General features: G+C 44.7%; 1 protein-coding gene across 1 annotated transcript; it reads left to right on the top strand.

Annotated features, from left to right (window-relative positions):
- The first annotated feature begins 236 nt into the window (after positions 1–236).
- Positions 237–11,252, top strand: PDCL (phosducin like). The gene is made up of 4 exons (XM_004048571.5): positions 237–1,101; positions 2,795–2,971; positions 6,400–6,581; positions 8,984–11,252. The coding sequence occupies exons 2-4, from the start codon at positions 2,800–2,802 to the stop codon at positions 9,533–9,535; spliced, it is 906 nt and encodes a 301-aa protein (XP_004048619.1). The 5' UTR covers positions 237–1,101; positions 2,795–2,799; the 3' UTR covers positions 9,536–11,252.
- The last annotated feature ends 14,419 nt before the right edge of the window (positions 11,253–25,671 follow it).

Genomic DNA, 25,671 nt, shown 5'->3' with positions numbered 1-25,671 from the left:
AGCGATCCTCCCGCCTCAGCCTCCTGCGTAGCTGGGACTACAGGCGCGCGCCACCACTCGTGGCTGCCGCTGCTTTAAAATGGTGAAACCCCGTCTCTACTAAAAATAGAAAAAATTAGCCGGGTCTGCTGGCGGGCGCCTGTAATCCCAGCTACTCTGGAGGCTGAGGCAGGAGAATCTCTTGAACCCGGGAGGCGGAGGTTGCAGTGAGCCGAGATCGCGTCACTGCACTCCAGCCTGGGCAAGAAGAGCGAAACTCCGCCAAAAAAAAAAAAAATATTTTAATCTACGCCCTGTACTTGAGGGATTTGTGCTCTTGGGCAAATTACCGAACGTCTCTGAGTCACTTTTCCGTCTAATAGACGTGATGCGATGAAGAACCAATAAAAAACACATTTTGAATGGCTTCGGAAACTTCGAAGGGAAGTGAATACATTTTTCTTTTCTTTCTTTCTTTCTTTTTTGAGACAGTCTCGCTCTGTCGCCCAGGCTGGAGTGCAGTGGCGCGATCTCGGCCCACTTCAACTTCTGCCTCCTGGGTTTAAGCGATTCTCCTGCCTCAGCCTCCGGAGTAGCTTGGATTACAGGCGTCGGCCACCACGCCCGGCTAATTTTTGTATTTTTAGTAGAGACGGGGTTTCAACGTTTTGGCCAGGCTGGTCTTGAACTCCTGACCTTAAGTGATCCGCCCGCCTCGGCCTCCTAAAGTGCTGGCATTACAGGCGTGAGCCACCGCGCCCGGCCTGTGAATACATTTTTCTTATTGCTTGACGCTGGGTCATACAATTCACTTTTTCGTTGTGCAGATTAAAACCAAAACAAAGCAATTAGGAGAGCGTTGTTGTCGAGGTGTTTTGTTCCAAGGTAGGACCCGTAGCTTCTCCCCTGCCCCTCAGCTGGGAGTAGCGGCTTCTGATTGGACAATGCGCGTCCGCCACGACGCAGGAAGGTCGCCTCATTGGTCCGCGCTGTCGGGCTTCGGCGGCTTTTCTCTTTAGCGCTCAGGGCGCTGACCCACTGCTCTTCCTCTTAAGAAAGTGCTCCATTCCTTCCGGCGCCCGGAGCTGCTGGCCCAAAGGGATCCGGAGCGAGCTAGGGCAGGTAACTGCATTGGGGTCCACCGGGAAGCGGCAGCAGCCGCGGACTACGAGAGGGAGTGGGGTTGGCGAGCTTGGGTAAAACTGCCCCTTCTTCGCTCTGTCTCGACCCCCAAGTTCTCCGCGTCTTCCTCGTCCCCTTTCCTCCTCTGGCCCCACCTCCCCCGGGCCCTTCCAGGCTTCCCCCAAAAGCTCCACACACCCCTCTGCTTCCCGTCCGGGGGCCCCGCCTCCTCTGCTCGCGTCTCCAGGGGTCCCGCCCTCGTCTCCTCCCCGCAGCGGTCCCTCCTTTAGGAGCGCAACTCCTTCCCTCCTCTCCGCCGCTGCTGTGCCCCCCGCTTGGCCCATTCCTGGTACCTCCTAGTCCTTTAAGTTTGGTTTTGTTCCTTCCTGGCACCTCCACCTGTCTCTCCATGATCCCTGTCTCCTTTGCATCTGACTGCTGGAGTCCTCCGATTCTCCCGTTGACCCAGGCTGCGAGTTTAGCAAATTGTGCAGCGGCATTGTGCTGGGCGTTGGGGATAGAGGTAGTGACTAGAGGTCCCTACTTTCAAGAACTCCTTGCCCGGTGGGAGAGAGTCACTTTGTAAATGGAGTATGATAGGCCCGGTGATAAGTCTTTAAGGCAGCCGTATTCCTGCTGAATTCTCAAGCAGGCCTCTGGGGGCTAAGCTGCATCTTTTCATCAGAATGCCCTTGGCTGCTTCTGATGCAGAAGCCTGGTCCTTTATATTTTTAGTTTTTATTTTTTTTTGAAACAGAGTCTCGCTCTGTCTCCCAGGCTGGAGTGCAGTGGCGTGATCTCGGCTCACTGCAACCTCCACCTCCTGGATTCAAGAGATTCTCGTGCCTCAGCCTCCTGAGTAGCAGGGAAAACAGACACCCGCCACCACACCTGGCTAATTTTTGTTTGTTTGTTTGTTTGTTTGCTTTTACTAGTAGAGACAAGAGTTTCACCATGTTAGCCAGGCTGGTCTCGAATTCCTGGTCTCAAGTGATCCTCCCGCCTCAGCCTCCCTAAGTGCTGGGATTACCTGCGCGAGCCCGGCCATCATAGTCCTTTAAACCCTTGGGAGTTATTAAAATCTTTGTATGGGCCCTTCTTTTAAACTGTCAGAATAGGTAGCGTTTCAGAGACCATCCATCCAAGCCCTCAGGGTGTTGTCTGGGAAGTTGAAGGCTGGTGACAGAGAGTGATTGCCTAGACAAATAGTGACTCAGCATTGTACTCTTGATGCCTCTTTTTGGAGTTTTTCCTGAGGATACTTACCCAATTTTTCAATTAGCCAGCAGTCTTAGCTGGTGGGAAAACTAAAAGCACAGATAAAACCACTAGTCAGTAGATTCCTCCAAGCCAGTGCAGGTGGCTTGTACACTTAACTCAGACTAGAGTAATTTATACCTCAGGCTCTTGGAGTCAGGAATCCCTGGGGTCTGGTCCCAGCTCCGTCATTCGCTGTTAAGCTTGGTGAAGACTCTTCCTTTATCTGAGCTTCAGTTTTACCTTCTGTTAAAGAGTGTGATAAGCCCTAACACACAGGGTAACGGTAGGGATTTGTTAAGATTTTGGTTATGAAAATAATCACTTTAGTGTCCTGGAAATTGTAGGATCTCAGCACAGGCGAGCCCCCTATGCTTCAGATTCGTGTCTGTCTGGCTCAAATCAGCAAAGAACCTGATACGCTTTCTTTTTCCAGACACCATGACCACCCTTGATGATAAGTTGCTGGGGGAGAAACTGCAGTACTACTACAGCAGCAGTGAGGATGAGGACAGTGACCACGAGGACAAGGACCGAGGCAGAGGTGCCCCAGCCAGCAGTTCTGTGCCTGCAGAGGCTGAGCTGGCAGGCGAAGGCATCTCAGTTAACACAGGTTCTGAGAAACCCTGGGCTCTGGGAACAGGCTTAAAAAATGCACATTAAATACATATTAATTAAATACATATTAATTAATTAATTCTCCTGATCACTTTTAACTCTGGTCCCACTTTCAGAGGTAACCTAGTCTTTTCATTATGTGTGCTTCTAGCCTTTTAGTGCACAATACAAATGTATGTGCATAGCAGCATGGTAATTAACACAGACTGGCCTGGATTTGAATCCTGCATCTCGTATTAACAGTTTGATATCTCATAAATCACAAGTATGAGTATACGGGTAGTGCAAATTCCTAAAAATGGCATATTTACACTTGTACATTTTAATATTGTCAAATTGCTGTCAGTTGAGTTGAGGTGGCAGTAATTTATAGTTTAATCAGCAATCTGTGTTTCTCCGTACACTTGACCTCCTACTGTGTTATGAAACTCCTTGATCTTTGCTATTGTAGTAATTCATTGTAGGTTTATTTCCGCCCCCACCACCTTTTTTTTGTTTTGTTTTGTTTTTTTGTTTTTTAAGACAAGTTCTTACCTTGTTGCTCAGGCTGGAGTGCCTTGGTGCCATAATGGCTCACTGCAGCCTCAACTTCCTGAGCTCAAATGATCCTTCTGCCTCAGCTTCCATGAGGTTCCTCTCTTAAAAAGCTGGGACCACATGTAGCTGGGACCACAGGCGCTTGCCACCGTGCCCAGCTAATTTATTTCTTTATTTTTTGTAGAGATGGGGTCTCACTTTGTTGCCCAGGCTGGCCTCACACTGCTGGCCTCAAGCGATCATCTGCCTCAGCGTCCCATAGGCATGAACCAATGCACTGGGCCCATATTTATTTTTAAGAGGGAACCTAAACTTCTTTTCATAATTTTAAGAGAGATTTTTATATCCTTTGCTCATTTAAAAAATTAGGTGGTTTTTTTCTTCTTGGGGAGCTATAAAGGAAATTAATCTGTGATATGAGTGGTAAATATTTCTTTCAGTTTGTTGTTGTCTTTTGACTTTATATTCTTTTGTTCTTTTCCTGGAGAAAAATTTTATTTTTATGTACTTTAAAAGTATTTTATAGTTTCTTAATTTTGCATTTTACTTAAAAGGCGTTTCTTCACCCTACTTTATAAAGGGCCTCACTTTGCTGTATAAAAAGGTTCTCCTGGCTGAGCACAGTGGCTCACGCCTGTAATCCTAGCACTTTGGGAGGTTGAGGTGGGTGGACTCCCTGAGCTCAGGAGTTCGAGACCAGCCTGGGCAACACAGTGAAATCCCGTCTCTACTAAAATACAAAAAGTTAGCCAGGTGTGGGGGCATGCGGCTGTAGGCCCAGCTACTCGGGAGGCTGAGGAAGGAGAATTGCTTGAACCCTGGAGGCAGAGGTTGCAGTGAGCCAAGATCATGCCACTGTACTCCAGCCTGGGCAACAGAGTGAGACTCTGTCTCCAAAAAAAAAAAAAAAAAAAAAAAAAAGGTTCTCCTATACTTTTCATTAGTATTTTTGTGATTTCATTTTTTACACTTAAATATTGATTCATGTGGAATTCACTTTGATGCAGGGTGCAGTAGGGCTCCAGTTTAATTTTTTTTAGATTGCTACTCAGTTGTTTCAGTACTGCTTAGTGAATAAGCCATCTTTATTATCTTGAGATGTCACTTTTATTATGTACTGAATTTCTCTGTTTATGTTGGGTCTTTAGCTGTACTATGTGGTCTCTTCCATTGATTTGTCTTTTACTGGGCTATGTCATACTGTTTTTAATTATTGTAGTGTTATATTTTAGTATTTGGTGAGGCTAGACCCTCTTCAATTAACTTTTGCTTTATTTTTTCCAAAGGAAATTTAGGAGCCGGACACATATGTGTGTTCATGTATTTTCATTGGGAATGCATTAAATATATAGATTAATTTAGGGATCATTGGCACTTTTGTGATGTTGAGTATGTCTGTTCAGGAACATGGTATTGCTTTTCTATTTATTCAAGTCTTTCAAGTATTTTTTGGGAGCATTTTAAAGTTGTCTTCATATAGATTTGTATGTTTTTTTTCTGTGAAACCAAAAGACTCCAAAGCTTTAGTGGCTTATGACAACAAAGGTTTATTTCTCATTCATGTTACATGCAGCCTGTAGGTCAACGGCAGCCCTGCTTATGTTTCATATGTTCTTTCATCTAGGAGCTAGGCTGAAAGAATAACAGCCTCAGTTTGGCTGTGTCCCTCTATTTAGGACACACCGTTTTCATGGCGAAGCATAGAGAGCAAGAGAGGAGCTGTTGGAAACATGGAATGGCTCATACACGGCATACTTTTTGTTTTGCCCAGACATGGCATACTTCATATTTGCTCACAATCCCATTGGCCAGCAAGTCGCATAGTCAAGCCCAGCCTCAATGGGCTGGGGATATATGTACTCATCCCACAGGAGGTACCACAAGTCACGTAGCAAGGGGCAAGGACATATAAGTCCTTCGGCAGCACAGGGCTTGACGGGTTAAGGGTAGCTAGAATAACAGAACAGGTTGTATTACAATCTTGTTATAAAAAAATTGTTATAAAAAATTCAGAGGCCAGGTGCGGTAGTTCATGCCCATCATCCCATAGCACTTTGGGAGGCCGAGGCGGGCGGATCACCTGAGGTCAGGAGTTGGAGACCATCCTGGCCAACATGGTGAAACCCTGTCTCTACTAAAAATACAAATATTAGCTGGGCATGGTGGCGCATGCCTGTAGTCCCAGCTGCTCGGGAAGCTGAGGCAGGGGGATTGCTTGAACCTGGGAGGTGGAGGTTGCAGTGAGCCGAGATCGCGCCATTGCACCCCAGCCTGGGCCACAGAGCAAGACTCAATCTCAAAAAAAAAAAAAAATTCAGATAATATAGAAGTACAGAAAGAAAAAAGTAAAAGATCTCTCTCACCAGTTGTTTAGATCCTACTACCTGGAGACAACCACTGTTAACAGTTTACATATCCTGCAAGCTCTTTTTCTATAAACACACAAGTGTATACACAAACATGTATGCATATCTATGTACATAAATTATGTATATACATACAGGTCTTTTTTAATAGAAACTAGAGGATTGTACCATGATATTCTAAATTTTGCTTTTGTAATAACCTCATATATTTGGAATATCTTTAATGGCAGGAAACACAGAGCTGCTTTACTCTAAGAGTTGCTTTATTTTCCTTTGAGTAGGTAGATGATAATTTTTTAAACTCATCTCCTAATGTTGGGCATTAGCTTGGCCCTTGTTGCAGGGTACATCATTGTGTATAGGCCACTCTGCCCTGTGGCAGAGTGCACAGAGTCTCTATGATAATTGTGCAGTAGATGGAGCAAGCTTCAGGCAGATGTGAACTCCTACCTACAGATGTCAGCTGGTCCATAATTCCCTGCCCATTCTCCTTGGTCACATCCGTGTTCACCCTACTCAGGCCCAAAAGGTGTGATCAATGACTGGCGCCGCTTCAAGCAGTTGGAGACAGAGCAGAGGGAGGAGCAGTGCCGGGAGATGGAAAGGCTGATCAAGAAGCTGTCAATGACTTGCAGGTCCCATCTGGATGAAGAGGAGGAGCAACAGAAACAGAAAGACCTACAGGAGAAGATCAGTGGGAAGGTAATTAGCAGTACCCAGGCTTTTCTTAGAGTCTGCTGTGGCTGCTAGAGCTGGGTGAGTGATTCAAGAGGTGGAGGATGCTTGATTTGACCTCCAAGAAGTTGTGCAGTGCAGGAGAAATCATAGAGCCCTGTCAAAACTCAAACCCACCCAGCTTTGAATCTCAGTTCTGCTACTAGTGACTGTGGGAGAGTCTCTTCCCTTCTGAATCTGGTGTTTCAATGGTTAAATGATGTATCCTCCCCGTACAGGGCTGTGTTGTTAATATGCCCATCACAGTGTCTGGCCCATTGAAAGTGCTCAGTAAATTTTAGTTTCCCTTCTTTTATTGAGGTTTTATCTTGGGCCAGAAATAACCCTCTTAGGGTGGTGGTATTATCCCCTTCTTACAGATAATGGAAGCAATGCTTAGAGGGCATTAGAGGCTTGTTCAGGGCAATGCAACTGGTAAATTCTAGTAGGCGCTAGGGTTCTAACCCAAATACTCCTGTTTCTTCCATGATGTTGCTATTTCATCTGAAGCCTATTCATGAGAATTTATTCTAAGGAGGCATTATAATAAGCAAACAGATACTCTGGAAGATATTTGGAAGTAGGCACCTGATGGCCTTTGTTTTTTTTTGTTTTTTTGTTTTTTTTAATAGAGACAGGGTCTATGTTGCCCAGGCTGGTCTCGGAACTCCTGAGGTCAAGGGACCCTCCCACCATAGCCTCCCAAAGTGCTAGGATTACAGGCGTGAGCCGTGGTGCCCGGCCCCTGATGGCCTCTTATCCTATCAGTATTAAAAGGGATTCACTGTTTCTCTGGATGCCCTCTGAGTGTGGACGAATGTCTGTGAGTACCTGAGATCATTTAGTTATGGCCCAAAGCTAAAATACCACACAGGATCAGGGAGCAGATAAGAGGATTAAGCTGGGAATCATTCACCTTGACCAGGAGGCTGATTTTAGGACATTACACTTAGCCAAAGACTTCAATAGGTCAGAAGAAGCCACTCTGGTAGACTGAGTTGAAGTGGAGGGCTGCGAGATGGGAGGAAAATTGGCAATAAGTAAAATAGTGAACTCAGAATGTTGCTGGTTATGATAAAGTAACAACGTGTTCTGATCTAGTGTGATTTCCCACTCCCTGTTCCCTAATCTATGCAACATTAGGCAGAGTTAGGTTTTATGAGAGGAGCGAGGATGTCTTGCTGCACCGGGGCAGGGGGAAGATGCTTTCGTAGCTTAAGCTGTCTCTTGGGCATTGTGCCTGCTGCTCACAGCTGCTTCCTGATACTGAGGTGAGAGGCCAGAATGAGGCAACATCGTATCATCACATGGATCAGTCTTGTGAGACGCTGTTCCTGTCCTGCTGATTTATCTGCAATAGAACAGAACTGGAAACTGTCTGGCAGAATTAGGGAAGTGATTAAGCAAAGTGACACATTATGTGTAATTTCATAAAAATATTTGGAAACATGAGGAAATACTTATAATCATGCTAAGTCTCGAAAGCAGGTTATGGCTTAATTGGTACACCCACAGCTGCTGCTATAAAAGCAAAACTATTTTAGTATGACTGGTAATAAAAATAATTTTTAGAGTCCATGTGACTCTGTGTGTGTGTGTGTGTTTGGGGATGGTGTGGGGCAGGGGTTATGAGAATTTTTTCTAAAATTCTGTAATGTCTTGTTATCTTCCCCAAAAAAAAAAAAAGTAGATAAAATATTGCCAAGACTGACAAAAAGAAACAAGCTCATGAAGTGAGATTATATGTTGCTGCCTATTTGGATTGAGAGGAAATGTGATATTATAGTTAAAAACATGGGTTTTTAAAATCTAGTTTGAGTACTGGTCTTATGCTTACCGGGTGAACTTGTTCAAATGTCAAGTTTTGGAACCTCATTTATAAAGTGGGGCTATTAAAAGTCCCTTCCCGATGGAGTTATGGAATTCAGTGAGATATAATGCATGTAAAGTACTTAGCATGGTGCCTTATATATTATCAGCATGTAGTACATGTTAACTGTTTTATTTTTTTTTTATTTTTTTGGAGACAGGGTATCACCCTGTCGCCCAGGCTGGAGTGCAGTGGTGTGATCTTGGCTCACTGCAACCTCTGCCTCCCAGGTTCAAGTGATTCTTGTTGTGCCTCAGCCTCCCGTGTAGCTGGGACCACAGGTGCACACCACCATGCCCTGCTAACTTTTTGTATTTTTTTTTTTTTTTTTTTTAAGGAGAGATGAGGTTTTGCCATGTTGGCCAGGCTGGTCTTGAACTCCTGACCTCAAGTGATCCGCTCATCTCAGCCTCCCAAAGTGCTAGGATTATAGGCGTGAGCCACTGCGCCCGGCCCATATTAACTGTTATCACGAGTGTTCAGTTTTCATATTTATGCTCACTTGCTGGTCCGCCTGCAGATGACTCTGAAGGAGTTTGCCATGATGAATGAGGACCAAGATGATGAAGAGTTTCTGCAGCAGTACCGGAAGCAGCGAATGGAAGAGATGCGGCAGCAGCTTCACAAGGGGCCCCAATTCAAGCAGGTTTTTGAGATCTCCAGTGGAGAAGGGTTTTTAGACATGATTGATAAAGAACAGAAAAGCATTGTCATCATGGTTCATATTTATGAGGATGGCATTCCAGGAACCGAAGCCATGAATGGTTGCATGATCTGCCTTGCCGCAGAGTACCCAGCTGTCAAGTTCTGCAGGGTGAAGAGCTCAGTTATTGGCGCCAGCAGTCGGTTCACCAGGAATGCCCTTCCTGCCCTGCTGATCTATAAGGGGGGTGAATTGATCGGCAATTTTGTTCGTGTTACTGACCAGCTGGGGGATGATTTCTTTGCTGTGGACCTTGAAGCTTTTCTCCAGGAATTTGGATTACTCCCAGAAAAGGAAGTCTTGGTGCTGACATCTGTGCGTAACTCTGCCACGTGTCACAGTGAGGATAGCGACCTGGAAATAGATTGAACTGATAGTCTGGTTGCATAGATTTCTCATTGTTTGGGTTGGAATACACGTCATTGTTTATTTTTGTTCCTTCTTTGTCTTCTGGCTTTTCAGCTGTTCTTTGTAGTCCCTTTTATTATGCATAAAATCAAGAAATTCTTAGATTAAATCAGAATGCTGAATAACCTTGTAGCTAGCAATAAGGTGACTTACAATTGTATAAACAGGAAGCCAGGCTTTTGAACTGTTTACTTAAGATTCTGTGGCATGACATCTCTGTTATTGTTTCCAGTCAATATTTACAAAGCATCCTAAAGACGGTGTCTTGGAAATTGTCTTCAGATGATCTCAGAGGTCTCTGCCAAGCCTGAGAGTATAATTCTGTAGGTAGTGTGTTATTTGCAACGTAAATAGTGCATTTTCTTAATCAAATGATTGTAAATTATATTTACGTGTAATCAGTTCCATAGCTTTAGACGGGGGTTAGATTTTTTTTTTTCCCCACCAGGGTCTTGTTTAAAGGGGTGAGCCACCGCACCCAGTCCTGAGGGGTGGCCTTTGCTGCTGGATTTCATGTCTTCCTCCAGCATGACTAAGTCTGGAACAGCAGGAAGGGTCGATGCTTACTGACCTGGTGATGTTAGAAGACAAGTAGTTTATGGATTTAAACATTAGAGCTGGAGTGGGGCTGGAAATCTTTGTAAAGGAAGTTCTTTCAGTAAGATGCCCCTGCTTGTCTTTGTCTCTTTTTTGTTTAACAAGGTAACTCTTTGTTTAACCTAGATTTTTTTTAAAACTTTTTTTTTTTTTTCATATTGGAAAAGTAATTCATATTCAGTAGAGGAAAATTGACCAAAACAGAAGCAAAAATAAGAAAATTAAAATAATCTCTAATCCTACTACCTAGAATAAAACACTATTAATATTTTGGTCTGTTTCCTGCCAAGGTGTTTTCTGTGTATACATGGATATTTTGTTTGTTTTTAAACAAAACGATGGGATCATTCTGAACATACTGTTCTATAGTATGGTCAGCTAATAATATATCAGACCTTTTTTTATATTATTAAATATTCTACAACTTTTTAAAAATGTCTATTAATATTCCATCGTATAGATGTGATATAATTTTCTTGATGGTTGTCTCTTAAAAAGAAAGATAGCAAATACTTTTTTTAAATTACAAAAGTGATAGATGTTCATTGTAGAAAATGTAATAAACACTGTTAAGACTTAAAAGCCATATAATTCCACCAACCAAAATTAATCCCTTTTGTCATATTTCTAGTCATTTTTATAGCCTTTTTTCTATGTATTTATAATAATTATCATTTGCGTTTTTTTCCTTAACTTTAAAAATGTATATTCTAGGGTCAGGGGAAATGTAATCTGGAATTAAATATTAGCCTTAAAATTCACAATTTTGATTTTCCTGGCTTTTCAGGAATTGACTAACTGTAAAAGAGTCTTGAAAGTATTTACTCAACAAACAGTGCAATTTTTTTTTTTTCTGACTAAGAAAGCTCGTTGTAGTAGAAAGGGTAGAATGTATTGAAAATTATTAGAAGCAGGGAACTATTGTTAGTCTAGCTTATTTCCTTTCAGTCTTTTTTCAATATTTTTATAAACATTGAGTACTTACTGAATTTAGTTCTGTGCTCTTCCTTATTTAGTGTTGTATCATAAATACTTTGATGTTTCAAACATTCTAAATAAATAATTTTCAGTGGCTTCATAATATTTCCTCATTTGGATATATAATAATTTATTTAACCAGTCTCTTTATTTTTATTTATTTATTTTGTTTGTTTTCTTTGAGATGGAGTCTCACTCTGTCACTCAGGCTGGAGTACAATAGCGTGATCTCGGCTCACTGCAACCTCCACCTCCTGGGTTCAAGCAGTTCTCCTGCCTCAGCCCCCTGAGTAGCTGGGACTACAGGCACATGCCATCACGCCTGGCTAATTTTTGTGTTTTTACTAGAGACGGGGTTTCACCATGTTGGCCAGACTGGTCTCAAGCTCCTGACCTCAGGTAATCTGCCCGCCTCGGCCTCCTAAAGTGCCGGGATTACAGGCGTGAGCAAGCTGCACGGCCTGACCAATCTCTTTATATTGGTTATTTAGATTCTCAGTGTTTTGCTGAACACTTAATGTCTTTGTGTTTTGGGCTATATTTTGAATTATTCTCATAGATTTCTAGAAGAGGAATTACTGGGCAAATAGGGACACTTAAAAATAGCTTTTACAAACCACCTTCTGTTCTCATTGAAAATGAGAATATATTATGCACTTACAGGGAACTTGACTTTGCTTTTCAAGAACAGAAGTTCTAAAATACAGTAGGGCTGAGTGTGGTGGTTCATGCCTGTAATTCCAGCACTTTGGGAGGCTGAGGCAGACATAGTGAGACCTCATCTCTACAAAAAATAGAAAAAATTAGCTGGGCATGGTGTTGTACCTCTAGTCCCAGCTACTTGGGAGGCTTAGTCAGGAGGATCTCTTGAGCCTGGGAGGTCAAGTCTGCAGTGAACCATGATTGCACTCCAACCTGGGCGACAGAGACCCTGTCTCAAAAAAAAAAAAAAAAGTTAAAAAAAAAAGTAGACATGTAATGGTAATGGAGAAATCCTAGACTTTTTTTTTGGAGATGGTGTCTCACTCTGTTGCCCAGGCTGGAGTACAGTGGCACAATCTCAGGTTACTGCAACCTCCGCCTCCTGGATTCAAGCGATTCTCCTGCCTCAGCCTCCTGAGTAGCTGGGATTACAGGTGCCTGCCACCATGCCTGGCTAATTTTTGTATTTTTAGTAGAGATGGGGTTTCACCATGTTAGCCAGGCTGGTCTCGAACTCCTGACCTCAGGTGATCACCTGCCTCGGCCTCCCAAAGTGCTGGGATTACAGGCATGAGCCACCGCATCGGGCCGAGAATGTTAGATCTCTTAACTTTGGTGTCGTGGAAGCAGCATGGGCTTTAGAGTCAGGCAGATCTGGGTTCAAATCCTGTCTGGCAGTCTAGTGGTGTAGCTTCTTTCTGGTAAGAAACCGACCCTTCCTGATGCTCAGTTTCCTCATCTGTAAAATGGGAACAAAAATAACCTGTTTTGTGGAGTTGTTCTGTGACAGTGGTTCTCATGTGTGGTACCTGGGGCAGCACCAGCAGCAGTGGCGGCCTCAGCATCACCTGGGAACTTGTCAGAAATGCAAATTCTCGGGCTTCACCCTAGACCTCCTGAATCAGGAATTCTGGGAATGACTAGGCAAACTATTTTCAGGAGCCCTGTAGGTGTTTCTGAAGCTTGTTCAAGTTTGAGAGTCACTGACCTATGGATTAAGGTGAGTGAGTGCACCTGTGACAGAACAAGTGCTCACTGCTCTTGGTTTCCTTATTAAGAGTAAAAGAGGGAAGGAGTTGAAATGGGGTAGCTCTCAGATCACCTCTCTCCTGTTTTATTTTGTGATTCTCCCTTTTAGCCATGGAACTGGGGGAAGGAAAGAGGAACCATTTGTCTATCACAAACTGCCCCAGAGTCTTCCAGATTTCACGTTTGGAATGAAAGTCTCAGGAAGGCACGGACTTTGTTTTCTTCCTCATGTATGGCATAGAGCAGCGGTCCCCAACCCCTGGGCCACAGATCAGTATCGGTCTGTGGCCTGTTAGGAACCAGGCTGCACAGCAGGAAGTGAGCGGCGGGCCAGCAAGCTAAGCTTCATCTGTTTTTACAGCCGCTTCCCATTGCTTCCGTTACTGCCTGAGCCCCACCTCCTGTTAGATCAGCGGTGGCATTAGATTCTCATAGGAGTGCGAACCCTATTGTGAACTGCCCACGCGAGGGATGTAGGTTGTCCGCTACTTATGAGAATCCAGCACCTGCCGATCTGTCGCTGTTCCCCGTCACCCTCAGATGGGACCATCTAGTTGTAGGAAAACAAGCTCAGGGCTCCCACTGATTCTACATTTTGGTGAGTTGTATAATTGTTATGTATTGCAATGTAATAATAATAGAAATAAAGTGTACGATAAATGCAATGCGCTTGAATCATCCTGAAACTCCCCCCACCCAACCCCAGTCTGTGGAAAAATTGTTTTCCAGGAAGCCGTTCCCTGGTGCCAAAAAGGTTGGGGACCACTGGCATAGAGTAAGGGCTTGGTCTCTAGGCACAGGCTGATACTAGCTTTGGAAGCAAGATGCTGAATCCCTCCATGCCTCAGTTTCCTCATCTGTGAAATGCTGATAGTAACATGAGTCAATTAATATAAAGTACCTGGAACACACATAAGTGTTTTTATTGGTCTAGTGCCCACACTGTGCTTGGCACTTGGCAAAAGATGAATAAACATTTAAGAATGAACACATTGACTCATTGAATGACACATCTTTTCAAAGTAGAAAGTAGTAACTTTTCACAGGTGTAGAAACCAAGACTTAGCAGAGTTAAGTGACATTTCAACTTATACAGCTAGTGGGCAGGGCAGGATTAAAATCAGGTTTGTGAAGTTCCAACATTTGTACTATTTTCCTGATGTCATATTCTTGATGGATAAAGCAAACTGATCAAGTGACGATAAAATAGAAACATTGAAAGACAGTGGAGAGAATAGAGGAAGAAAATAAAGAAGATAATTTATTTTTACTCATTTATTTATTTCATTATTTTTATTTATTTTTTTGAGTCAGAGCCTCGCTCTGTCGCCCAGGCAGGAGTGCAGTGGTGTGATCTCAACTCACTGCAACCTCTGCCTCCCCGGTTCAAGCGATTCTCCTGCCTCAGCCTCCTGAGTAGCTGGGACTACAGGTACGTGCCACCATACCAGGCTAATTTTTTTATTTTTAGTAGAGACAGGTTTTTACCATGTTTGCCAGGATGGTCTCGAACTCTCGACCTCAGGTGATCTGGCTGCCTCGGCCTCCCAAAGTGTTGGGATTGCTGGTGTGAGCCACCGCGACCGGCCAAGAAGAGAATTTAAAGAGCGAAAAGGAGTTGAGCTGATGGAGCCTTGGGTCTCTCAGTTCTGCCTGTGTTTCAGGCCAGAATCTCCTCCTGTCTCAGCTGTGGCAGTGACCCACAATGTGCCCCTGTTGAGGGGCATCTCCTTCCTACCATGACTCCAGAGAGTCCTCCCTCCCAAAATCCATCTCTTAGGCTCCTTCCTCCACACACTGCCACCCGTGTCCCACTACAAGTGACAGCAATAGGGAGAATAATTAATGTGGACTCTGGCTCTTTCAGTAACTAGTTAAGTGCCTTCAGATACATCTCTTCCTCTCCTGGGCCTCATTTCCCCATTTGTAAAGTGAGGAGTTGAACTAGATGATCTTTTTTTTTTTTTTCCTCCCCCTTGGGACAGGGTCTTGCTCTGTTACCCAGGCTGGAGTGCAGTGGCGCAATCACAGCTCATTGTAATCTTGAACCGTTGGGCTCAAGGGATCCTCCTGCCTCCGTCTGCCGAGTAGCTGGGACTACAGGTGCATGCCACTGTACCTGGCTAATTTTTTATTTTTTGTAGAGTGGAGTGTCTCACTTTGTTGCCCAAGCTGGTCTCAAACTCCTGGGCTCAAGCGATCCTCCTGCCTCAGCCTCCCAAAGTTCTGGGATTACAGGTGTGAGCCACGCACCTGGCTAGATGATTTCGTCAGGTGCTTCAGACTCTCACATTGTATTAGTTAATTATTAATCTTTTATTTGGAAAACGTTGAAACCTATAGGAAAATGAAAAGAATATTACCATTAACATCTGTATATCTTTCACGTGGCTTCACCAAAAGTTGATGTTTTGCTGCATTTGTTTATCTCTGTTTTCTGTGGAACTTTTTTTTTTTTTTGAGACGGAGTCTCATTGTCACCCAGGCTGGAGTGCAGTGGCGGGATCTCGACTCACTGCAAGCTCCACCTTCTGGGTTCACGCCATTCTCCTGCCTCAGCCTCCCAAGTAGCTGGGACTACAGGCACCCACCACCACACCCGGCTAATTTTTTGTATTTTTAGTAGAGACAGGGTTTCACCGTGTTAGCCAGGATGGTCTTGATCTCCTGACCTCATTATCCGCCCACCTCAGCCTCCCAAAGTGCTGGGATTACAGACGTGAGCCACCGCGCCTGGCGGAACTATTGAGATGTAAGTTTGCAGACATCTTGACTTTGCTCCTAAATACTTCACTGACTCTCCTAAGAAAAGGGTCTTGATCTTGTATAACCAAAATACCATTGTTACACTCAAGAGAATAAACAGTAATTCAACAATATCTAAAACAGAGTTCATATCAATTTTCTCTATTTGTTCCCAAAATTTCTTTAATATTCTTTGAAAAAATTTCAGGACGCAATCAAGTTCACACATTTCATTTTTGTGACTTTAGTCTCAAGCTAGTATAGTCCCCTTGCCTTTGTTCTTGTTTCTCATATCAGTGATTTGTTTTTGAGGCAGGGTCTGGCTCTGTTGCCCAGGCTGAAGTGCAGTGGCGTGAGCTTGGCTCACTGTAATTTCCACCTCCTTGGCTCAAGCCATCCTCCCACCTCAGTCAGCTGAGTAGCTGGGACTACAGGTGTGGAACACTGTGCCCAGCTAATTTTTGTATTTTTTGTAGAGACGGGGCTTCACTATGTTGCCCAGGCTGGTCTCGAACTCCTGAGCTCAAGCCATCCGCCTGCCTCAGCCTCCTAAAGTACAAGGATTACAGGCGTGAGCCACCATGCCTGGCTCATATCAGTCTTTTTTTTTTTTTTTTTTTTTTGTGGAGATGGAGTCTTGCTCTGTTGCCCATGCCCAGGCTGGGAGTGCAGTGGTATGATCTCGGCTCATTGTAACCTCTGCCTCCCAGGTTCAAGCGATTCCCCTGCCTCAGCCTTCTGAGTAGCTGGGATTACAGGTGTGCACCACCACATGTGGCTAATTTTTGTATTTTTTTTTTTAGTAGAGATGGGGTTTCATTATGTTGGCCAGGCTGGCTTCAAACTCCTGACCTCAAGTGATCTGCCGGCCTAGGCATCCCACAGTGTTGGGGTTACAGGCGTGAGCCACCACACCCAGCCTTATCAGTGACTTTTAATCATTTATTCATTTAGGTGACTGGGGATAGGTCTAAGCCTGGGCGTAAGGAAGGGCTAGACCGGCAGCTGGGTCCATTATGCCCAGCCACCTGGCAGCCTGGCCACCCTTCTGCTGAGGCTTTTTAAAGAATCCAGGCCAACTGTCATAAAAAATGCTACAATTTCTGGCTTCTCAGATTGTTTCCTTATTTCTGGCAATAATACAACCAGAGGTGATGTTGTGTAGTTCTTACTACATAAGTCAGGGAGTATCTGATGTCAGCTTGATGATGCTAAGTTTAATCACTTGGTTAAGGTGGTGAATGACAAATCTTCGTATAGTAAAATTATTTCCCCTTTGTTAGCAGAAAGAAATCTGTGTTGTGATACTTTGAGATTGTGTGAATATCCTCTTCTTGCAATAACGTTTCACCTAATAGTTTTGGCATCCTTGCCTGAACCAAATTATTACATTGGGGGTATGCATAAAGGTGATTTTCTTTATTTTAATTTCATTTCATTTTTAAGAGACAGAGTTTCACTTTGTTGCCCAGGCTGGAGTGCAGTGGCGCAATCACAGCTCACTGCAACTTCAAGCTCCTGGGCTCAAGCGATCCTCCCGCCTCAGCCTCCCAAAGTGCTGGGATTACAGATGTGAGCCACTGTGTTTGACCTAGGGTTTGCTTTTTTTTTTTTTCAGTACATCCTTTTTGGTTCCACCTTTTTGAGCATATAAAACATTTACCCAGTTTAAAAGCCAACAGAATATGAAGTTGTGTTCTCAGAGAAGCCTCACTCCCATTGATTCCCTCCACCCCAAGAATTTATTTTGGATTGTGAATGCTTGTGGTTAAATTTCTTGGTGTCTCTGAGCTGTGATCTCCCAAGTGAGGATAATCATAGCAACTATCTCACAGGGTGGCTGAAAGTGTTCAATGAGCTAAAGTTCTTAGCATGGTGAGGCACCTAGCAAACATTCCTTAGATCCATAGAGGTCATCAGTTTTTTTTTTTTTTTTAAACTATCCATCCTCTACAAAACCCTGATCCCACTTATTAAAAAAGGGCTTTAAGATCCCAATTCCGGCCGGGCGCGGTGGCTCATGCCTGTAATCTCAGCACCTTGGGAGGCCAAGGCGGGCGGATCACGAGGTCAGGAGATCGAGACCATCCTGGCTAACACGGTGAAACCCCGTCTCTACGAAAAATACGAAAACAAAAAATTAGCCGGGCGTAGTAGCGGGTGCCTGTAGCCTCAGCTACTTGGGAGGCTGAGGCAGGAGAGTGGCGTGAACCCGGGAGGCGGAGCTTGCAGTGAGCCGAGATCGCACCACTGCCCTCCAGCCTGGGCGACAGAGCAAGACTCCGTCTCAAAAAACAAACAAACAAAAAACCCCCCCCAAAAAACCAATTTCCTCTTGTCAACTCAAATAAATCCTATTTATCCTTGAAAATTCAGCTCAAACCTCACATCCTCTCTGGATCCTTACTAAGTCTTTGCTGTCTCTTCAGAGAGAGGCAGTCATACTGTGACATGTCTTCCTACAGGTGATGGCAACACTGGTTAAGAAAATGGGGGCTCAAAACGTGGGTCCATCCAACACTAGCCATGCCTCCATTTTCCCACCTGTACAAGGGGGATAACAGTAGTTGGGATAAGAGGTCAATGGGGCCGGGCACGGTGGCTCATGTCTGTAATCCCAGCACTTTGGGAGGCTGAGGCGGGCGGATCACCTGAGGTCAGGAGTTCCAGATCAGCTTGACCAAAATGGTGAAACCCCCTCTTTACTGAATACAAAAAATTAGCTGATCATGGTGGCGCACGCCTGTAATCCCAGCTACTTGGGGGGCTGAGGCAAGAGAATCGCTTGAACCTGGGAGGCAGAGGTTGCAGTGAGCTGAGATTGCACCACTGCACTCCAGCCTGGGCAACAGAGTGAGATTCCATCTCAGAAAAAAGGAGGTCAATGGGTTAATACTCGGAACGCACTTTGCACCTTGCTTAACACATAGAAATGTCTCAATAAATTATTGTTGTCATCATGCTATTATTTTAATTCAACTTAAAGAAATATTTAAAGTTTTCCCGAAGTGTGAGATGGGAAATCCTGGTGACTTGAATAGCTCTGTCTCTCTTTTCTGTAGGGTAACTCTGTCTTCAGCATGTATGGTAGCCAAAGTTGAACTGGATTTGTTTACAGACCAGACTAGTATTTCCTTGGGGACAGGGACTGTGTCCTGTCATCTCTGATCTCTGATCTGAGCTGGCATCAGTTAATATATGCTCCTTCAGCGGGGAAAATCCCCAAGGCAACATAAGTAGGCTGGAATTCACCACAATAGGGCCGAAGATCATCTCTTATATCATGTTTCCATAAATGTTACATATTTTTAATTGGACGTCTACTACCTATGCTCACTGAGAACCAGGTAACAAACAGGATCAAGTTAAATCCTCAGCCTTGCCAAAGAGGTTGTTACCTCCTGGTTACTTTGCAGAAATGCGGGTTATAATGCAAAATGGCCACGCGGTGGCAGCAGAGGAGAAGGAATGAATTGTTTTGTTCCCATTATGGACGCTGTGCTACAGACTGCAGAGTAGGGGCCTGACGGAGATACGTAGCACCATGTAAGAATAATGTTAGAGAATTTGTTTTTAGGAATGAGAAAGGGAAAATGTTAAATACACACACTTTAAATAATGAGTAACAAATCAAACAAAATGGTATTTGATGAAGACAACATATATACACTTGACTTTCAGATCATGGTCAACTAAGGGGGAGAAAAAAACAAACAGAAGAGAACAGGAAGGCAGGCGGCACCCACCAGCCCCAAGATGCTGCAAGGTGGGTGACTCGAGGAGACATAGCTTCTTAGTTAAGAGTACAATCTTTGTTTCAAATCCCAATCCCACCATTTGTCTCCAGTGACTTACTACCTGTGTCCCCTAGACCTGTCATAGTGAGAGTAAGCAAGCACTTCGTTTTTCAGTCTTTTGTTTTGTTTTGTTTTGTTTTTTGAAACAGGGTCTTGCTCTGTTGCCAAGACTGGAATGCAGTGGTGCAGCCATAGATCACTGCAGCCTCAAATTCCTGGTATTGTGGGATCTGGCCAGCAGCCTGCAATGCAACGGGGCTCTCTCTTTGTTCCCAGGCGGATCGGCAGGTTGAGAAATGATAGACACACACAAGATAGTGAAAGCTGGGTCCGGGGGGGTCACCACCTTCTGGTCCCGCGGTGCCAACAATGCACTGGATATACCAGCATTTATTATTAAGTTTAGTGAGAGCGGGGGTAGGTTAATGAGGGATTTAGGGTCATTTGATTGTGAGGTAAGATGATCACATGGGGATGAAGTAATAACATTTGTATGTAGAAGTACAGTACATTTCTATGTAGAAGTACGGTATACAGAGATAAGAATTTACAATATAGTGCATGCATCAGTAATTTCTAACAGAGCCTTAAAACAGAAACACAATCTTTCTGTAACCTATGATTAGCAAGCTATTAATCAGCAGTAACAATTGCAACAAAAGCTGGTTACAAACAATCCATAGAAACAGGACGTGAAGCTAGAGAACCGGTTAGACCAGAAATTCTCAGAAGGGAGTATGCCCTAACCCTAAAGAGGCCTGGAAGAGCTGTGGCAAGATGAGGGCGTTTATAGCCCTATCTTATCCATATGGACAGGTGCCCCCCATGCGTCCGTTTATAGGCTTTCCACAAGGGTTCCATTCCATTCCCAGAGCTATGAACATCTGCTTTTCTGGGATAGGAATCTTGGTGATGTGAAACCTCCCTGACTGCACATCCATTCATAGGTTCTCTGCAGGGGGAAGCACATCACGCGCTGTTGGCTCGTTCTCGCAGTCCAACCTGGCATTGTCTTTACACAATCCAGCATGCAATTTTGTATTTACAATAATCAGGAGCATTTCATCTTTTATTCTGTAGCAATAGTTTCAGGGGGTCTCCCTACATCCTGGGCTAAAGCAATCTTTCCACCTTGGACTCCCAAAGTACTGAGATTACAGGTGACAGCCACCATGCCTGTCTTCTAAGCAGTTTATATTTATTTCTTAGATAATTCTCACCACTCCAGAGCTATATTATTGTCCTCATTTTTTAGTTAAATGATTTGCCCAAGGTCAACCGGTTAGTACATAGTAAAGTCAGAACTTAAACCTAGGAACTCAGAGCTCAGAACTCAGAATTTTACCACTGTCTGGGAAGCCTTACCCATGAACAGGCAATAATAATGTTTATCCAAAGAGGCTCTTGGAAAGAGTTGAAGGGTGCCTGCCACATAGTTGGTGTTATGGACTGAACCGTCCCCAACCTAGCCCAAATTCCCAAACCCCCAAAGTGACTGTAGTTGGAGATAGGGCCACTGAAGGAGGTAACTAAGGTTAAATGAGTCATAAGGGTGGGGACCAAATCCAGTAAGACCGCTGTCTTTAAAAGAAGAGACACCAGAGCTCCCTTGCTCTCTGCATGTGCACAGAGCAGGTACATGCTAGGATGCAGCTAGAAGGCAGCTGTCTACAAGCTAGGAAGAGATCCCTCACCAGAAACCAACCCTTATGGCACCATGGTGTTGGTGGACCTCCAGCCTCAAGAACTGTGACAAGATATATTTCTATCATTACTCAGTTTGTGGTATTTTTTTAGGGCAGCTGAGCAGACTACTACAGTTGGTGGTCAGGAAATGCAGCTCTTACAGTCTGTGGCTTTGTCTTTGATGTAGCTCTCCCTCTACTCCCAAGGCCTCAGTTCCTTGTCATCATCTTGGTACACCAAAGAGTTCTCTACCTGCCTGGAAGCACCTCCAGCCCATCCAGCCTTTCCTTATCCCATTTCCTTTTTAAAAAACAATTTTGGCTGGGTGCGGCGGCTCATGCCTGTAATCCCAGCATTTTGGGAGGCCAAGGCCGGTGGATCACCTGAGGTCAGGAGTTTGAGATCAGCCTGACCATTGGTGGAACTCTGACTCTACTAAAAATACAATTTAGCTGGGCGTGGTGGTGGGCACCTGTAATCCCAGCTACTTGGGAGGCTGAGGCAGGAGAATCACTTGAACCCGGGAGGCGGAAGTTGCAGTGAGCCGAGATTGTGCCATTGCACTCCAGCCTGGGCAACAAGAGTGAAACTCCATCTCAAAAAAAAAAAAAAATGCATTTCCCATGAGCATGTCACATGATTCTCATGCATGATGAGTGGGTCCGGAATCAGAATGGGTGAGGGGAGGGCTTTTGCTATCTCTCATTTCTGCCCAGAGCCAGATCTGTGCTCAAATATTAGTTCCACTGATTTTTAGCTTGGAGCCTTGGGCAAGTTGCCTCATTGAGTCACAATTTTCTCATCTGTAAAATGGAGACAATAATGTGTGCCACAATGGATTGTTATGAGTATTAAATTGTTATGAGTACAAGGAATGTAAAGCCACTGGCACCACATCTGGCCTGTGCTGAGTTAACTTCCTACCATGTCATTGTGGTTTCCAAGGTCTGTGGTGACGTGATTTCGTGATGTGTGTGGGATGGTCTTGGTCATGGTTTCTCCACAACCTGCCAGTTGTTCTGTGGTCCTTGGAGAGAAAATGAAGTAGGTGGTGGTGTCTGTGTGGGTGAAGTTGAGCTCTTTGCCAAACAAATGGTGATTTGATTTGTTTTACTCATGTCATCCTTCCAGTAACCAATGCCTTTCCAGTTTCATTTTTCCTTCTCACCAGAGACTAGCTGAAAATGTTCCAGTCTAAATTGAATCTGTGTGTGGGTTCAATGACAGCCTCCAAAGAAGGCAACCAGGAGAGGAAACAGTGTCTATAGTGAGGACATGGATGTGATCCTGAGATTGAGAAAGGGGAGCTGGGGCCCTTATTCCAGGAGTTCCTAGGCCAGTGGAAAAACCTGACTTTTACCCTCAAAGAATCCCTGGTAGATTGGTCTAGTCTTGCGGGTGGAGACATACTCACATATAAATCCCCAAAAGCAAACAGAGAAAGCAAGTATATGTTGATGGATCAATCAGCCCTCAGGACACTGAAGGGGCTAGCCAGACTGCATCGGTGAAAAAGGCAAATATCAGAAATAGTTATGGGAGCTGCGTCAGTTTGCTATGACGGTGTAACAAACCATCTCAATACTCAGTGGTTTAAAACATGAGTCGTTCATTATCACTCATGTGTCAATGGGACAGCTGGGGCTTGGCTGATCTTGGCTGGGCTTTGCTCATACATCTGCAGGTCAGCTGAGGGTTCTGCTTAGATCACCTTGGCTACAGCAGCCCTGCCCCAGGTGTCTCTCTTCCCTGTCTTGGGACCAGGGGACTAGGTGGACATGTCCTTCTCATGGCAATGAGAGAAACACAAGCGAACAAGCCCAATATCACAGATACTTTTTTTTTTTTTGAGTTGGAGTCTCACTCTGTTGCCCAGGCTGGAGTGCAGTGGTGCAATCTCAGCTCACTGCAGCTTCCGACTCCTGGACTCAAGTGATTCTCCTGCCTCAGCCTCCCGAGTAGCTGGGGTTACAGGTGCCCACCACCATGCCTGGCTAATTTTTGTATTTTTAGTAGAGACAGGGTTTCACCATGTTGGCCAGGCTGGTCTCGAACTCCTGACCTCAGGTCATCTGCCTGCCTTGGCTTCCTAAAGTGCTGGGATTACAGGCGTGAGCCACCTTGCCCAGCCAGTATCACAAATACCTTTCAAGTTTTGCTAAAATCATGCTTCCTAATATCTTACTGGCCAAAGCAAGTTGCATGGCTGAGACCCCAGTCGTGGTTGGAGGGCAAAGTTACATGGCTCAAAGGTATGGCATCAGGGATGGCTGAGGAACCAGGGCAATTGACGTAACCTACCAGACTCTGTGAGTTTTCCTTAACTCTCCTCTCCCTTCCAACCCAAGTCATTGCTTCCTCTATAGCAGTGGTCCCCAACCTTTTTGGCACTAGGGAAGACAATTTTTCCATGGACAGATGTGGGGAATGGTTTTGGGATGAAACTGTTCCCCTCAGATCATCAGGCATTAGATTCTCATAAGGAGCAGGCAACCTAGATCCCTCGCCTGTGCAGTTCACAATAGGGTTTGCACTCCTATGAGAATCTAATGCTGCCGCTGAGCTGACAGGAGCTCAGGTGGTAGTGCTCACTTGCCCACCGCTTACCTCCTGCTGTGTGGTCTGGCTACTAACAGGCCATGGACTAGTACCTGTCTGTGGCCTGTGGCTTGGAGACCCCTGCTCCACAGCATGTTGTATCTCTCTTCTGGCTTTGATCATGAACTGTGTTCCTGTATTGCGTGTGAGGACAAGGACTTTATTTATAGTCTTAGTGCCTAGTATGGGGGCTGGCACCAGTAAATAATAGTAGATGAGCGAGAGAGCAGAGAACAAAAATAGGGAAGGAGGTGGGAACATATGTGACAAAAAAAGGAGAAAGCAGTACAGGCATGTAAAGGTAAAGGATGTGGAGGAAGCGGGACAGAAGAGCTGTGGATAGAGTGAGTTGGAGGAAGCATCAATGATTCAGAGTGAGCTGAACTGCTTGCTTTGTCAGCTTCTTGGACTATCAATGCTTTTCCAGGATTTTATTTTATTTTGTTATTGTATTTTATTATTTAAGATGGAGTTTCACTCTTGTCACCCAGGCTGGAGTGCAATGGCGCCATCTCGGCTCACTGCAACCTCTGCTTCCTGGGTTCAAGCAATTCTCCTGCCTCAGCATCCCGAGTGAGTAGCTGAGATCACAGGCACATGCCACCACGCCCAGCTAATTTTTGTATTTTTAGTAGAGATGGGGTTTCGCCCTGTTGGCCAGGCTGGTCTTGAACTCCTGACCTCAGGTGATCCACCCGCCTTGGCCTCCCAAAGTGCTGGGATTACAGGCATGAGCTACTGCACCTGGCCCATTGCTAGTATTTTAAAGCAGTCATTTCTGCATCAAGAAAAAGTCTTTATGTTTTTATTTTGCATCCCTAATGGCTGCATTTTCCCTGTGGAAGCCCTTGCATGAAAGAAGACTTAGGTTCTAGAAATTTTCTTTGTACCCTTAGAAGGAGTAATCAATTTACCATTTGTGATGTGAGCTTTTTTTTACTACTAAAATCTCCCCAATTGCTATACCTTTGAAATGAAGGCTGCCTTACTTTACAATGCACAAAGATTACATGACAAATGAGGCTGTAGAGGCAGACTCTGAAATTCTTTTCTTGCAGTGCAATTATTTATTTTTTCTGGAGGAGGTGGTTCACTACACATTATTTTGAATAAACTGAAGGGTTGAAAATATCGGTGCTGGGAGGGTGAGATGAATTGATTCTGAAATGGCCAGAAGTCACTTGAGGACAAACTCAGGGGATGTGGTGGGTGAGAAGAGGTAGATTTCCTCGTGTGGCTCAAAGACCTTGCAAAGAGGGGCTGCAAAAATCCCTGGAGCTGAAGCAGCCTCACTGGAATAAGCCTAAGCTCTTCCAAGGGGACTGCCGGGAAGGGAGTCGGTCATTTGGATATACTTGTTTTATTTAAGGTGTTAAAAATCGGTCTCTTTATATTTCATGTGAAAAAGATCCAGGGAAAACTACTTCAGTGGATTTATGAAGTCTTTTTTTTTTTTTCTTTTGAGATGGAGTCTCTCTTTGTCACCCAGGCTGGAGTCCAGTGGCACAATCTCGGCTTACTGCAACCTTTGCCTCCCGGGTTCAAGCAATTCTTCTGCCTCAGCCTCCTGAGTAGCTGGGATTACAGGCATGCACCACCACGCCCGGCTAATTTTTGTATTTTTAGTAGAGATGGGCTTTCACCATATTGGCCAGGCTGGTCTCGAACTCCTGACCTCGTGATCTGCCCACCTCGGCCTCCCAAAGTGCTGGGATTACAGGCGTGAGCCACTGTGTCCAGCCTTATGAAGTCTTTAGTGGCCTCTCTGGGGACAGAGAAAGGATGGATTCCTCATCTTGTCTCCAGATCACTTCATCTTCTAGGGCTAACCAAAGTAAAACAAGAGGTCAGGTCTAGTTGGGGTGGGGTGGGGTGGGACGGTGGTCCAGGAAGCCACATGCCGGGAGACTGGGCTATTGACGCTCCCACCATTCCCTTCTCCTTGTTTTCCCCAGGTTGCCTGGA

Source organism: Gorilla gorilla, chromosome 13, assembly GCF_029281585.2.
Source record: "Gorilla gorilla gorilla isolate KB3781 chromosome 13, NHGRI_mGorGor1-v2.1_pri, whole genome shotgun sequence".
Classification (NCBI taxonomy): domain Eukaryota; kingdom Metazoa; phylum Chordata; class Mammalia; order Primates; family Hominidae; genus Gorilla; species Gorilla gorilla.
This window is presented reverse-complemented; position numbering and strand designations above follow the sequence as displayed.